Source organism: Cupressus sempervirens, chromosome 9 (genome assembly GCF_028749045.1).
Source record: "Cupressus sempervirens isolate cs-2001-9-10 chromosome 9, ASM2874904v1, whole genome shotgun sequence".
Taxonomy (NCBI): domain Eukaryota; kingdom Viridiplantae; phylum Streptophyta; class Pinopsida; order Cupressales; family Cupressaceae; genus Cupressus; species Cupressus sempervirens.
In genome coordinates, this window is record NC_143126.1 from 366,882,381 (window position 1) to 366,899,401 (window position 17,021).

The 17,021-nt window shown below is 36.7% G+C and overlaps 1 protein-coding gene across 2 annotated transcripts in view; it reads left to right on the forward strand.

The window, feature by feature from the left end:
• The window catches only part of LOC149538820 (recQ-mediated instability-like protein), a 100,426-nt gene extending 84,155 nt beyond the window's left edge, over positions 1–16,271 (forward strand). For both annotated transcript variants that reach the window (XM_089800142.1, XM_089800143.1), the window contains one exon: positions 15,973–16,271. In XM_089800142.1, coding sequence (XP_089656268.1) covers positions 15,973–16,083 — 111 coding nt within the window. In that variant the 3' untranslated portion in view covers positions 16,084–16,271. The remainder of the gene's footprint in view (positions 1–15,972) is intronic.
• The last annotated feature ends 750 nt before the right edge of the window (positions 16,272–17,021 follow it).

The window sequence follows — 17,021 nt, forward strand, 5'->3', positions numbered from 1 at the left end:
GGCCTTGAATGCTGTTAGCCTCTACCCTAAAAAAGAATATACTTTGGTTTGGGAGATTGAACCAAGAGGATACTTCAAGGTCTCTTCAGTGTTCAAATCAGAGGATAAAGGAAATACTCCTCTGTGGGCTAAAGCATGGATTAAAGGGCTTACTACAAAAATCAATGTCTTTTTTTGGACTTTGCTTCAAAACAAAATCTTTACTCTGGATAACTTGCAAAAGAGAGAAGTCTACTTGGTGAATATATGTTGTCTTTGTAAGATGGACTTTGAAGATAGGAACCACCATTTTTTAAATTGTTGTTTTAGCCAGAATGTATTGAGCTATATTCTCAAATACTGGAATTTAGATTGGGTTCAACGCAATAACATTGATCTATGTTTTCAGGGTTGGACTTGTCCTACTAAGAATGATGATATTGGTTTTCTTTGGAAGATTGCTCTACCTCATCTCTGGTGGGGTATCTGGAAGGAGAGGAATAATAGAATTTTCAGAAATGAGGCGACCCTTGATTGGGTTTTAGGTCATAATATAATCAGAGCTATAAAAGAGAATTTCAAATCTCAGAGGAAAATGTCTGATGAGATTCAAATAAGTAATCCTATGAAAGCAAAAGGTACTACAACAAAACAAAAGGATCAGAGGCAGAATGTTAAGTGGAGATCTCCACCTATGGGCTATATTAAAGGTAATTTTGATGGCTTTGCTAAAGGGAACTTGGGAAAAGCTGGATGTGGAGGTGTTTTGAGAAACCATTATAGCATGGTTGTGGATGTTATTGCTATCCCTATAGTTAGTCTACTAGTCATAAAGCAGAGGCAACGATTGCTCTTTTCATTATAATGATGGTAGTGGAATCTGGTTTTTAGAATCTTTGGTTGGAAGGAGACTCTCTTAACATCATTAACATGTTGAACAACAAGAGTTCGATTACTTGGAATATTGAGGGAAGTAAAATGGAAATAAAAGACCTTATGAAAAAATTGATAATGTCTATATTGAGATATTGCTATCAAGATTTAACTGTGTGATTTTGAGTCAAACTCATTGACCCATGTTTCATGAGTAGTGATTCAACGTGAATCCATCTCTCATGAGAATAAATGGAACACTTAGCACTCATTGGATCTAGGTGATGCTCATAGGGGTGAAGCACCGAGACTTCTCGGGAGGTCACCCATCCCAGTACTACTCCAGCCTGAGTGCGCTTAACTATAGAGTTTCCTCCATGGTTAAACCCAAAGCTTGCAACCCCATATGCAAAACCTTCACCAAGAGCTGCACCTTATGAACCATTCACTAGAAAGCCCCTTAAGCTCATCAATTGATAAGTAGGAGATAATTTCCACAGCAAGTCAAATTAAGATATTGCTATCACGATTTAACTGTGTGATTTTGAGTCAAACTCATTGACCCATGTTTCATGAGTAGTGATTCGACATGAATCCATCTCTCATGAGAATAAATGTAACACTTAGCACTCATTGGATCTAGGTGATGCTCACAGGGGTGAAGCACCGAGACTTCTCGGGAGGTAACCCATCCCAGTACTACTCTAGCCTGAGCGCGCTTAACTATAAAGTTTCCTCCATGTTTAAACCCAAAGCTTGCAACCCCATTTGCAAAACCTTCACCAAGTGTTGTGCCTTATGAACCATTCATTAGAAAGCCCCTTAAACTCATCAATTGATAAGTAGGAGATAATTTACATAGCAAGTCAAATTGAGATATTGCTATCAGGATTTAACTATGTGATTTTGAGTCAAACTCACTGACCCATGTTTCACGAGTAATGATTCAACATGAATCCATCTCTCATGAGAATAAATGGAACACTTAGCACTCATTGGATCTAGGTGATGCTCACAGGGGTGAAGCACTGAGACTTCTCGGGAGGTCACCCATCTCAGTACTACTCCAGCCTGAGCGCGCTTAACTACAGAGTTTTCTCCATGGTTAAACCCAAAGCTTGCAACCCCATTTGCAAAACCTTCACCAAGTGTTGTGCCTTATGAACCTTTCATTAGAAAGCCCCTTAAGCTCATCAATTGATAAGTAGGAGATAATTTCCACAGCAAGTTAAATTGAGATATATTGTTATCAGGATTTAACTGTGTGATTTTGAGATTGTCAGAGGAGTTCATCACTGAGATTACGGGTCTTCCAATGGAGGGTCTCAAATTCAGCAAGGAAACCAATATCTTGAATGTGGCCTTCAAAAAATTCCCTAAAAAACCAATGAGGAGGAGAAAAGGCTGGAGAAGAATGATGATTTTTATGATCTGAGCCAGATTAAGGTAATCTGGAGGATGTTCTTTCGTGTATCCGTGAGTATTTTATACTTGATGGTAGAGCTAAGATAGTCCATAAGTTTCATTTTGTGTTCCTAAATCATTTTAGGTATAAAGATAGAATTTCTTTCTTGTTCTACCTAAAGTACTCTCTGATACAAAGTCTCCAAGCTCATAGGAAGAAGGATTTTCATCCTGTGCTCCACGAGGGCTTAATCCTTCTTATTGAAAAGTATTGTAAAAGTAAGGTTGTTAAACCTCTTCGACTTTGGAGAAAAAAAAGGAAAGTGTCTGGTAATGAACCCTCAAAGAAAAAGGTTAAAAGTGAGGAAGGCACCAGTGATAGTAAGAGCATTAAAAAGGGTCACAAGCGAGAGATTAAAAAGAAGAATGTTGAAGAAGTGACAGATTCTAAGAATTCTGCCCAGGATGACAATAAGACTAAAATGGGAGACCTTAGCTCGAACCTGGAAGGCTACTCTAGAAGTAAGGGCATGTCTACTAGTAAGGACCAAGTGGAGCAAAGTAAGGACAAAAAAATTGAATCAAATGTTGGGTCTGAAGCTTTAAAGGATGATGAGGGGAAAGATACAGTTCTTTCTTCTCCTCCTAATACTAAACCTGGCGAGGAGAAAATGGGACATTGACACATAAAAGAACAAGGGTAATGTCCTTGTTATGGAAGAGCAAAGCTCGAGTAAGGAGAAGGAAGAGGAGTTTAAGGAGAAGTAGGATGCTAACACTGACATCCAGGTCAACAACATTATAATTCATGTTGCGATTAGGACTAAAGAAGGTAATAGTGGTTAGACTCACCATGCGAAACTCCCCCTTCTTTATACTGCTAAATTTAAAGCAGAGGCTTCTCTACAAGCGGATTCATGGCTATACAATGAAATCATGGCGCTCAAGGAAAAGGTTGGAGTCATTTAGAAAGAGCTGGACTATGAACGTGTTATGAGAGCTCACTTGGAGAAACTTGTTGGTAACATCCCTAACAGACTAAAGGATAATGAGCTGGAACTCCGTCAACTTATTAAGGAAAGTGAGCAGAGAATGGAGTAGGTCACTTCCAGTTTGTGTGCTGCAGCGACCAGCCTGGGCAAGAAAAGCAATGAGGAGATCATGTCTCCAAACACTGCTATGGTGAGGAGTCCAAGAGGGCCTAGCAAGATAACGAGGTAGAGTATGAGGAAAAAGATTGCTAATGCTTGAGGTTCTTATTTCTGCCATGATTGATAATTATCCAGGCTATTGCTAAAGCTGGCAAGGAGGTGGAAAAGAGCATCAAGGAATTGTTGTAGGTGCTGGTTGTGGTCGCTGGTGTGTTGGTTGCTGGTCCGGGTGGTGTTGCTGGTTCTGTTTTTTATTTTCTAGCTTTCTGTTTAAAACTTTAGGTTCCAGGTCCTTGTAAAACTTGGGTGTGTTTGGTTTAAACTTGCAGTTTTAGGTCCTTGTATAACCTAGTTTTTTGTGTTTTTTTGCTTTACTCTAGGTTTTAGGTCCTTTTAAAACCTAACTGGTTCTTAATGTTGATCTTTTGCTTTTGTTTAAGGGTTTCGGGTCCCTTCAAAACCTGTATTTACCTTAATCTAAAATAATGTTGTTCCCCGTCAAAATGTGTGGAGTAGGAGAAGCCTCAAAAGAAGAGAACAAATCCTGAGAAGATACCATATGGTGTGAAGCACCTAAATCCAGTAACCATCTAGAAGAGTGTGGAGTAGTAGTTGCACATAGTGCATGACCCTTTCCTATATCTTTACCATTTGACTGAAATGATGATGATGAAGAAGATTTGTGAGAAGTAGAAGGAATATCAATGATGCTCTTTTGAAGGAGAGCTGTCAAATCTGAAATTTGTTTGGCATAGCCATCTAACTTCTTCTCATAGCAACGTGGCTCATCATGATTGGACTTACTACAATAAGCACACCGATCTTTCTAGCTTTGGTTTATCTCCCTTAGGGGGAGGTGGGCCTGGTGTGATGTGAGGGCTAGAATCAATCTGATACTCTATAGGATGTGACTTTTATTTCTTCTCCTTCGTCCCAGAATATGACCGAGCTACCAATGCATAAGTCTTTGAGCTTGTGAGAGAATCCAACTAAGAGAGCTTAGCTTGCTCACAAGTCAAACAATTACAAAAGACCTCAAAGGATGACATGATAAATCTAGTACCCAAAGCATCCTTGTTGGAATAGAAGGCAGAAGCAAAATCTTGAAAGTTTTCATGAAGCTTAGAAAGAATCAAGTAAACGCACTCAGTATTAGTCTTGATTTTCCCACAACCCTGCAATAAAGATCTCCGTTGTTTGAACTTCATCAAGAAGTCTTCAATGGAAGGAAAAGGATCCGGTACAAGAGAGGTAAGCTCTTCCTCAATTTGAAGTGCCCTAAACACATTCATTGTACTAAACAAGCCTTCAAGCTTGGTCCACATAGCTAAAGGGGTATTGCACGTACCCATCAAGATGAAACTGTAGACTGTTGGATACTTGTAAAATGATCAACTCCATTTCCTAATCCATCTTGTTCTTGTGATGGATGACCTCAAAAAGCCTCTGTAAAACTGGTTGCACTATGTCTAAACAAGACCACAACCCTTTTGACCGGATAAGCCGTGTCATCAGAGACTTCCATGTGTGATAGTTATGAGGGGTTAGAAGTTCTAGACAAGAAGAGCTCTCGACCATTATTTTAGAAGGTGTTGAATTATTTTTTGTAAAAGTTCTGGTTTACTAATGTAAATAACAAAAACAATAATACAAAACACCTCACACAATTCAAAAATTGAACCTCAACTGCTAGAAGGAATGTGTATACAAGAAAAGAGAAAACTAACTTTAGTTTGAGAATCACATGCACCTTTGAGAAATACCGATGAAAATAATAGAGAATTTGGATAGTGCTCAAGAAGAGCTTTCTAACACTTCTTTCGAATTGAAAAATGGAGCTAAAATGAGCAAGTTACGCCTCCTGGAATATAGAAAATATCATCTGACTTCAAGTGAAAAAAAAGGTACCAAACTAGAAAAAAATCCAAAAAATACCTTCACAATGATCTCCGTCTTTGAATCAACTTTTCGACACTTCTTTCGGATCCAAAAAACACCTCCATATTCTCAAGTTAGACCGAAAAGCCTGCCTGGGCCTCTAGAAAGCCTTTTTTTTTTTTAAAAAAAGGGCGCTGGCCCCTAGCCCCCCACGTGATCGTGGGCTGGAGGCCGAGTGGAGCGGTGGTGGAGGGTGGATGATAGTTGGCGGCGGAGCTGCTTGGATGGCGTCAGAGGGGCGGGAGTTGGTGGCAGGTGGGGCCACGACGACATAAATTGGCAGAGGCCGCTATGGTGTAAAGGTCGACTGCTAGTGGTGTCACCGCAGTTAGGATAATCACGATGGTGGCCATTGTGGTTAAGATGACCGCTGCGGTGTTTCCACATCGCTTTTTAATTTTTCTTTAAAAAATCACATGCGCATGCCTCGATATGCATGCTAGAGGTTGTACGACCCTAATATGCAATTTTTTTTGCCTCCCTAGTCAACGTTGTCCAAAATTGACAAATTTTATATGAAAATAGGGGTTTCGATGTCTTCTGAACCGAACTGTGAGGTCTGTTTGGCCTCAAAGTGCTCCGAATTTCAGAGACCCCCTATTTTCACAAAAAATACCCGAAAAAGTTAGGTCTATTCTATCAAACCCCCCTTCCTCTTTTTCTCCAAATAAGAACAAGCTCTAGGAAGTAAGGCTTTGATACAATGTAGGATTTGAGCAATACAAATCCACAAAACTCGAAGAACACCTGCATGTAGGAACCTGTCACAGAGAAGAAAAGACAAAGAAGAGGCAAGGGTTTTGCTCTAAAAATATGGAAAATTGTATTATTAGTCTGAAAAGATGAGATATATTTACAAATGATCAATTCTTATAGAAGGAGATCAGAAAACCAAAAAGGGAAAGCCTAAGAGGTAAGTGGCATTTAATAATTACTAATTAATTATTAAATGGAAATGCAAGTGCATATAGGGAAATCTTAAGAAGGGAATAAAGGTAATTTAATAAATGAAATTAAACTAACCTTTTAACATATATGTGAGTATTGCTATAATACCACCTACCATCTTTCCATTCAAATGACACCATTTATGGTCTTCTATGGTTAGGAGGTACCCAACTTTCTTGATTTATTGATGAGTGATAGTAGAGTGCCTAGCGCTGGAGTTTTGTTGCAAGAAAATCAAGATATCATTAAGGCTCTCAAGGAGAATATTTAGAGAGCACAAAACTAGCAGAAGCAATATGCAGATCAGAAAAGAGTTGAGCATTCATTTGAGGAAGGAGACATGGTGTACTTGATGCTACAACCTTATAGACAGTCTACACTCCAGAAGAATGGTGCAAAGAAGCTCAAACCACAATACTATGGACCCTTCAAAATAATTAGGTGTGTGGGTGAGGTAGCTTATGAGTTGAAGTTACCAGTTGACAGTAAGGTCCATAGTGTTTTTCATATGTCACACCTCAAGAAGGCTTTATGACACAGTGTGCTCCCTTCCACAACTCTACCACCATTAGATGATGAGGGTAAGTTGATTCTAGTACTTGAGGCTACATTGGATGTTAGGGGGAAACAATTGAGAAGACGAGCTATTAGGGAATATTTGATAAAATGTAAGGACTTGCCCATTGAGGATTGTTAGAATGTAAAGTCTGCCAATATAACTGAAAGGGGGGGGCGGCGGTGGGGGGGGGTGGTGGTAATCAGTTTTCCAACTATTATAACAATAATCAACCTTATTAATCCTTAACCATATGAATAATATAATCAACAACCTTAACAAGATACTCACACACAATAACACCTGATATGTTAACTAGGGAAACCCTTGATCAGGGGAAAAACTTCGGTGGGGATGGTACCCACAAGATCATGCACTAATATACATATTCCTTGTTAGAGGATGTACCTTGTTAGTAGTCAATAAAAAAATTCAGTAAATATTAGTCCCTGTAAGGAGACTTTGAATCCCTGTTAAGAGTTGTAGAAGACAGATGGACTCACTGTCCAAACAGCATCAGGGGCAAGACCAATGAACCCACTCTCCAAATGATCTCTGTATTATTCCTTGCAGAATCATAGAAATGAACTGTACTTGTACGTCCTCTTCCTTTGCCCTGTCAATTAGACTTTTGCTTCTTCTGATCTCAATACCAGATCACAAACTTCGCATCCAATAATCCCTTGGATCACTTACTTGCATTTACCAATTACTTTGCTCTTGTTCGTAGACTTTGCACTTCATGCACATCCAATTCATACTTTACCAAAAGCTAAATAACCTTCATTTATACCAAGTCCTCAAAACAATTCCTTGAGTCTTCCTTGAGGTATTCCCAATTAATTGTAATAGGACCATATTAAGATAATTAATTATTTCGCAATTACACAACACTATCCGCTCACAGTCTTTACAACTTCTCACACGTCTGACTTCAGACCTTGCGCACTCGCTAACATCACCATCAGATTGACTACTGTCGTTGTACAACTTTGTACATAAAGATTCTATCTCTTTTAGGAGATATAATCCAACCATTAGAAACTGCTTCTAAAGAACTCTGTTTGTATACTATTCTCTGTAAATCAAGCATATCTTTTGTATTTCTTCATCTTACTTCATGCACACTTAACGTCATCATCAGGACACAGTGTGGAAGACATCCTCAACTGCACTTGACTTTAACATCAATCCTTTGTCGGTACGATCTCAATCTCTGTTTGCTACTCTGCCAATCTTCACAGAAAACATACTATGTTGTCATCAATGACAGTCACAACCATGAATGCAACATGTCAATCATGCTACCAATCTCCGCATGCTCTGACAATGCTTAGGATACTCCCCTAAAGAAATACCATCAACATTCAGGGACGAAAAAATGTAATGTTCTATATTCAAACTTGCAAGTAGAGTGGGTTTCTCACAAATATTGCATGCTTGTGAACCATACTAGTTCCCAAACATAACAATATTGTCATAAACTTCTTCTTTGATTCTCTAGTAGGGCAATGAATTGTTTCGATACAACAACTTTTCGCTTTGAGATCCTTCCACTAAGTATTATTTGCTAGGTTAATTCAGCACGAGAGGTTTTTGTTTCAGTCTTAGATTGTTCCCGCTTCTTGATATCAATGCTTTTCTTTTTTTGGCGTTTATAGATCCCAACTAGTGCCATTTTCTATTTACTTTTGGGTTTCCATCCTTTCTTATGGATTTATAGGTGGAGTTGATGAATGCACTTATTATAACCATGTCTACTGGATGATCGTAAGCTTCTCTTGATGTAGGGATGCTTTCCCCTTTTGTTGGTGTATCCTGAGAGTGGAAATTCTAAGCTTACACCAATGAGATGGAAGCATCCGGTATTAGGACCTTTAATCTTCACTTGTTCTACTTGGTTGGTATGTATCTTATACAAATAGTATCTATCGAAGGCATTTAGCTAATTAGTTTCATTAAGATAAGATTTATTGCTTAAGAATTATAAAAGACAATGGTTAATAAGTATACAACATGAATATCTAAAGAAGTCCAAAGATCATCTTAATAGTATGATATTATGTTTTGTCCGTGAGGTATGCCTTTTCAAACCTTTGTGTTTCACCTTACAAGAAGATAATCAAACTAGTTTGTTTTTTTCATCTTCTTTGAAACTCATTTTTCTTATTTAGGTTACACCTATAAATACAATTTGTAAAGAATTTGTTAACTATAGGTCCAAACATGTAAACTATTATTAGGCTTCATGGACCTGATACCCAAATACTATTATAAAGAATTTGATGAGCCGATCACTGGTCTTAGAATCAAAGAAATGCTTCTCTTTTCACATTTTCTTGTGATAAGAGAAATATATGGAAAGAAATAATTTTTAATGTTGATAGGTATCGAGTTCCCTTAAACATTTCCTCAATGTTTGTTGCAATGGTGCATATGGTTGAGTCTGAAAAGTTCAACATCGATTTGTTATGTAGAAGAAATTGCAAAGATATTTATCTTGGAGATTTGGAGGTGTTGATAAATACAAATGAAGAACATCTGATCCCTAGGTCATGCAATTATGACTTAAGCTTGTATAGCATGCGAAATGTGCCCCTTTTCTCCATTGTGTTTACATTAGATCGTAAATGGTTCAGAAAAAAAAAACCAATCATTAGAATAAATGTGGACTTTCTTATGCACTTCCTTCACATGAGATTTCCTCCTTCCTATGGTTGGATTGACCGCTTTATGAATGAGGATCAGGTTTCGGATTTGGGAAGATGTGGAAAATATAAGCCTAGAACTAATCAAGCCAAATGATTCGTTTGATGAGTTATCTGATTTTGATGTATCTCCCTCTCCTTAGAACATTTTCCAAATTGTACTTTATAGATAACTTTGAAATATATGTTAATGTCTAATTTAATTCAATTCAAGCGAAGAAGATTTAAATGGTTACATATTTTCATCTTTGTGATTTTTTCAATACTTTTATTAAAGGAAAGAAAGCCAAAATGACTTGTTTAATTAAACATTTAAATCTTGTTAAGAAATCAATGAATGTACTAACCCTCCTCCATGGAGTTAATTATATTGTTGATTGATGGATTATGCATTATGTAAACTGTAAGCATACTTTCAGTTTAAGTTTCTTGTGGGTTTTGTTAGTAACAATTCCTTTGTAAAGTTTGATCTATGAAGAATCAGTGTTCTAGGGTTGTGTGTTGAACTTGAACTTGAACCATGAGTTTCAAGTTCAAGTTCAAGTTCGAAGGTTCACATGGTTCGGGGTTCAAATTTCGAGTTCAAGTTCAAGTTCGACTTTGCAAATTCAAAGTTCAAACTTCAATATCAAAGGTCCACCATTGTCAGGCTTGAAATATTGGTTTAGAAGAAATGCATATTCATTGGTTCAGGAGTTCAAGTTCAAGGTTTAGAATCAGAGGTTCAGTTTTATATTCAATGTTCAAAGTTTGAAATGTAGATTCATTGGTTTGGGAGGTCAAGTTCAATGGTTCAAAATTCAAGATTCACAACCCAAAATTCAGAGTCTAATATGCAAGACCACGTTAGGTACTAGAATTCGGTTCAGTTCAAAGACACCATTCAAAGTCCAATAGGTCATATTCATAGTTCAAAGGTTCTTTCAAGAAAATGACCTATATAGTTTAAATGCACATACTGTGTATGAATGGAATAAGTTCAGAGTTCAACGATTCAGGATTACACACCCAAGCCTAGTTTTCAAGTTCAAGTGCTTCAAAATTCAAACCCAAAACATTAAGTTTGGGTTTGTGAACAAAGCAATATGGTCATGTGATCCAAATGGTTAGTAAAGATAACAAGTTGCCTGATCAGTCAACAATGACATGGTCTTATGACGAAAATCTAAGTGACTTGTGTTCCAATGTTACTAGAACTAACTGCCAATTGCCATGACTTATCATTTCACACTTTTAAAAACTCCTTATGGCCATGATTGGAAATATGTTGAAAGGCTTCAAGTATGCAATCATCTACTTTCATCCCACGTCTCTATGGAAAGCATCAAAATTCTAAGGTCACATGTCACAAAGAGAAGGTCATGGATGTGAAGTAACACTGACCCTTTTGGTGAAAGTGGTGATAATTGGCAATGATAAATGTTACATAGTGAACCTGTAATATCATTCTCAGAAATTGGAGAGTGCTCACGAGTTGCTTGATGGAATGTCAATACATCAAACAGAAAAGCTCAGGCCCATGCCTTCTAAAGGGAAGACACAATCATTGCGAGACTGAGGATCACATATGGACATACGTATGATTAGAATAGGTGTTGTTCTTGGCTCATGAGATAGATGAAGTACTTTGATGACAATTATGAATTTCAAATGTTGAAGCTCGATTGAAGAGAAGGATAGATAAATGTGAAGTGTCTGGTAAATTATCAACAAGGACATTGAATCAAATATACAAATACAAATAATGTCAAGTGCCACAAACATTGCTGCACAACTTCAAAAACAAGGAGGTGCATCGAGTTGCTCAAAGTCATGAGAGATCTACAAATGCGTAACTCGGGCTTGCGTGAAGAGAATGCAATCAACTGTTTGATTGAATAACTGAGCTCGAAGGATACATGAAGAATGTGAATCATTAAGAGAGTTGTGCTTTCGGAATTGTGCTAGACCGAGTTGTGATAACTCATAAGGATGGGATACCCATATCAACCCAATCAACACTAGTCAAGTCCCATTATTAAAAGTGGGAGCGTGTAATCGGTTTGACGCAATGCATGGGAATTGTTCGATAGAATGCCCAAGTTTGCACTCAAGCATCTAAACAAACTTGTTCATGTACACGGTGTCCTTCCCCACATTGACAAGTTTGAATCATGAAAATTATAGATTAATATTGCCAAAAGGAACATCGATGATATAGGCTTGAATTCGTACCAAGGCAAACGGAAAATCCAAGTCGGGTTCCACGCAAATAAACATAAACTCGCAAATAAACATACTTTCACCAAGAAGAGACACATTGGAGGCATTATTTCCCTGGGGATATGGAAGGCTCAGTAAGTGGTCCTATGGCCGTCTGTTGATCTTTCTTTCTTTACCTTATTGTAAATCTTTAATCACATTCATTTCATGCTTATGAGTGAATGTCAGAAAGCCTTAGTATCTTCATGTTAAAAATACATCCTGTCATTTAATTTAGTGCAAATCTTTCTATGAGGGGGTTGTACCTCTCAATTCAGAGGAAGATTATCAATCAATGATCATCTATCCAACTGCTGGTAGAATTTGTACCTTCATTCGGGTATTTTGAGTCATTATTTGCATTTCTTTTTGAAGGACAAATCTTTTTATGAACATGAACTATGAATGGATGAACCATTTTAAAAGCTTTTATAATTTGTATTAATATTAGAGGCATTTATCTCCATTGACCCTATGATAATGTAGTAAAATGGAGAAAATCTTTAATCAAGCGCTACAACCTTTTATCAACCCCCCCAAAAAGAGAACACATTTTAAAGAGTTAGCAGTGTAACTAACCTAAAAATGATTTTTGCATAACTTCTTATCAAAACCACTTTAAAATTGACCAAGATGTGTATAATGACTTCCCCAAGACTTCCCACTAAAACCATTCTAGTGCTTAAACTCTCCTCAATTAATACTTTTTGTAAAATGGTAGACTAGAACAAGGAAACTTTAATACTTTGGTGAAAACTTGAATAATTTATATTCAGAATTTGGAAAAATATAGTCAAGAAGCTACATTTTAGAGGAATTTTGTGTAATGCTTATGGATTCTTTCGAACAAGTATTTTTGAAAATTGCCTCTTGAGCCATCAAAACAACGATTCAATGAGAGCTTTATTTTTTGCAACCTTGTTTAAATGAGTGACCTTCATCAACTTTGTATAATTTTTTTCCAATTTGTATGTTGTGCACTTCTGTCATAAATGTCATATATCTTTGATATGTGCATTTTAGTTATTATGTTAACTTGTACACATGTTTTTCTCTCACAAGATTATGTAGGAAATTGTTTAATCAATCTAATAATTTCTAACAATGATTACCACAATTTAGACTTTATACAAGAAAATTCCTTCAAGGACTAGGCATTCAAGCAAAAACATATCAAGTGATGAAAAATGGGATATAGATTGAGGTATTTAAAGAGGCTTTGTATGGGAGCTGAGGATTATTCTTTCAAAAAACTAATAAAAATGGGAAGCATGACCAAACAAACTGATGAAAGATAGGAAGCTACAAATCAAAAGTAGTAGCTTGAATCTACAACAAACTTAAGCATGTTGTGGCCACAATAGATATCATGGTGGTTGTTATAAGCAATAGATCATCTAAAAAAATAAACCAATATATTAAATATTTCAAGAAACTTTAGAAATATGGTATGTCATATAAATGGTTGTATCAAATTAAAACTAGTAGAAATATGGCTATTATGTTCAATGGAGAAAATACATGTGAGATTTGTAGAAAAATTATTGGAATGTAGTGGTCAAGGGTTACTTTACCTTGCTTTATTAGTAGTTGGGAATGCTTTGAGTCCAAAATTTTTAGAAGTTGAATATGGACTTTTGTTTGACGCAATTTTAATGTATTTTTTCATGAATGGTTATTGTTTTATTAGATTAGATTTATTTCTTTTTTTAAGCTAGGAATTTGTTTTGTAAAGAAACTCTAATCGTATGAGTTAATTGGAAATCATTTCGATTTGGTGGGAGCTAGAAATGCTTGAAAAGATGAATTTCTCATCTTAAATTCAAAATTTGGCTATGTGAAATACTTATAGGAGACAACCAAGAACATGATGGCTCCTGCTCCCACCCGAGTGGTGATTCAAACTACTTCTCCTGCCCATTGCTCTTCGACCATTGTTGGTGTGGAGGCTTCTCGTCGTTCTGTCGCGGCCCAGTTCCCTACCACATCTCCTGCTCACGTTGCTCCATGTGCTCTTGCCCAGGTGTATCCTGGTGCTACGATTTCTCACCTAGATGTTGATTGTGGGAGGATACGTGTTGTTGCTGTTTCCCTTGGTGGGTCTCTTCAATCATCACAGGTTGCTCATCATTCCCTGCTTAATGCCATTGATTCCCTTCTCCCTCCAGCTGCAGCTATGGAGGCTTTCTGCCCTCCTGTTGTGGCCCGGGTCTTTGCCACAAGTCCTGCACCCATTGCTCTAGCTACTCTTGCTGTGGATGCTTCTTATGATGCGTCTCGAGTTGCTGTGGGGAGATCTACAATTTCTTATGCGGATGTGGCCACTTTTGAGGTAAGTATTAATGCTCGTGTTCTGAGGAAGGGGATCCATTTTGTCATGCCTTTTGTTAGTCGTTCGACTGTGCCTGTTTCTGTAACCCACTTGTACTTCATCTTGATTCAAATATTGTTGATGAGATTAACAGATATGTGGTGGATTACTCTTTTACTGCTACTTTTTTTCATTTTAGGGGTTTTTGGCCCTCTCTTTCGGATTTGCATACTTGGATCTCCAAATATTGGGAACCAATTATTTCGGATTTAGTTCAGATTTACCCTGTGGCAAGGGCTTTTTTTATTGTGAAATTTGCTAATTCTGATGACAGAAATTCCATCCTATGTCGTGGTTTCTCTTGGGAGGAAAGGTTCCCCTTGATGGCCAAACCTTGGTATCCGACATTTGATTCGACTACTGAATCCTTTAATAAGATTCCTCTTTGGGTAAACCTATTGAATCTTCTCCTTCAGTTTTGACAGTATTCAGTTTTGGAGGTTGTGGGGGATGCCCTTAGGGATTTCTTGTTGGTTGATTCGGTCTCATCCAATGTCTATAGGATAACATATGCTCGTATCCTTGTGGAGATGGATGTTTCCAAGGGGCTCCCTGCTATGCTGAAGTTGGCTTCTCCAAATGGTTCTTGGATTCAACTTCTTGATTATGAGAGTATTCCCTTCAGATGAATGAAATGTCATAAGATTGGCCATCTTGTTGTGCGATGCTCATTTAACAAGGTTAGATCGAAGAAATCACCTTCTTGGTGGTTGGGGGTTTTAGATGATCACTATATGGTTCAGAAAGTGGCCACGGATGTAGATGGGTTGGATAGCTCTGCTTATATTGATATCACTTTGGCTAAGGATTATATTGATGTCTTCGATGATTTGAATGCTATCCATACGACGGTTTTGACTCAGAATGTTGATGTTGACAAATCTCTTGCTGTTGACTCTGTTGATCCGATTGTTGTTCCTTTGGCAACTTTGAGTCAGAATGTTGTTGTTGTTCCTTCTGCTGCTGACTTTGTCTAGAACATTGTTGCTGGTGCTTCTCCTGCTATGAGGGTTTTTGGGGGGTTAGTGGGGATTGGCAAAGGGTTGTTAGGAAGGTGGAAGATGGTTGGACATCAGTTAAAGGAAAAAAAGGCAAATCCTCCAAACCTTCAATTGATATGTCTTTGCATTCTCAAAAGATTGGACCAAAATGTAAATCTTGATGGTCTGTGAACTCTTGGGCTGTTTGCCCTCTTGTTGGGAACTTTGGTGTGTCCCTCTAGTTTGTTGGGTGGTTTTCCATAGTTGTTTTAAGATCCTCATTGTTATATCTTTCTTGTCCCTTTGTATAAGGTTTCAGGTCCTTTCAAAACCTTTTTTTACTTAATCAAAACACTTATAGGATGCACTTTGATGAGCTATTTATTTTTTTATTTTTGATGTGTTTTTTGTTCGTAGTAAAATAATTTCACCTTTAATTTCGACACTAGATTGAAGGATAAGGGGGGTCTATTTAGATTATGGTCTTTTAATACCAATGCTGAAATTTTGACATATATGTATTTGTCTATTGTTTGTGAGCCTCATAGTCAAATTTATAGTATATTTTCCTTTTTGTAACTTAAAATGACATTTTTCGAATTTGCAAATTGCATTAGTTGGCACATCTTATCACTTATTGTATTTAATATTACTTGATTCTATTTAAAACATTTAAAATGGTTCATGATCATATTTAGTATATATAATGTTTGTGATGTAAATATATGTTTAACTAGTTGCAACTTGGAATTAAATTGATATTTTAGAGTGTAAATTTGATAAGATATATTATCTTCTTATTGAGGAGCTTTGTAATCTACAGGGGCACAAGATTGTTGATTTATCAAACTTCCCTAATCGGGAAGCCATGTGGCATTTAGAAGTTATTGAGGCATATGAGATGTTTTACAAGTCATCCATGATTGAAGGATGACTTCCATTCTTGGTACTTACAAGTGTATCAATTTCTTCTTGTATTTTGTAATGATAATGTGATTATCACATTTACTTATAATTTAATTTATGCCATAACTAATTTGTTCCAACATTGTTAACTATGTCCTTTCAATTTAGTTATTTTTTGAGGTAGCATATCCTAATAAAAGATTAATGTTTAACTCTCTTGCAATGTTGGATTTGAATTCTCTTTTATATAATTTAGAACCATAAACAATGTGTGGAATTAAGATACATAGAATTGTAGACCCGTGAATTAAACCTTGGTTTATGCGGAGAATGCTATATTTTTCTAGGAAAAGTCAATGGAAAAATATTGCAGTTCGATTCCCTTGCAAACATGTAATTCTACAAATGTTTGCTAAACTTTTTCTCTAGTATGAAATGGAAAGAAAGATTCTTGTATTTTTCCTTATGCATAGGTGACTCAAAATGGATCTCCTGTTATTTTACATCTTATTTGTAAACTTTATCTTGTCCACATTTGTCCTAGTAAACATTTTTATGCATAGAGAGTCAAATTGCTTACTAACATGTTTTATTAGACAAGGGCTTGGTGCATTAGCTTGCCAATTGGAAATGGGATAGCTTGACATGAATGATCTTTTTGTTAGAATGTACTAGTGTCCTTGCATTTTTTCCATCACCTTGTCTTGTCTTAGTATACTTTTATTATTTCTTATACAACTCATTGCATCGTCTATATTTGATGAATTTGTCCCTATGTGTGTTTGGATCATTTTAATTTAGAATATTTTTTGTTGTTTGATTCAACTCTAATAAAATGACCATTAAACTTCTTTCTTCTAAAAGAAAATTGATTAATTTGACCTTAGCTGATGACATAATAATAGTGTAAAAGCATTAATCTTATTAGAGTTCCACAATCCATTAGAAATGTGAATCTATGTTTTT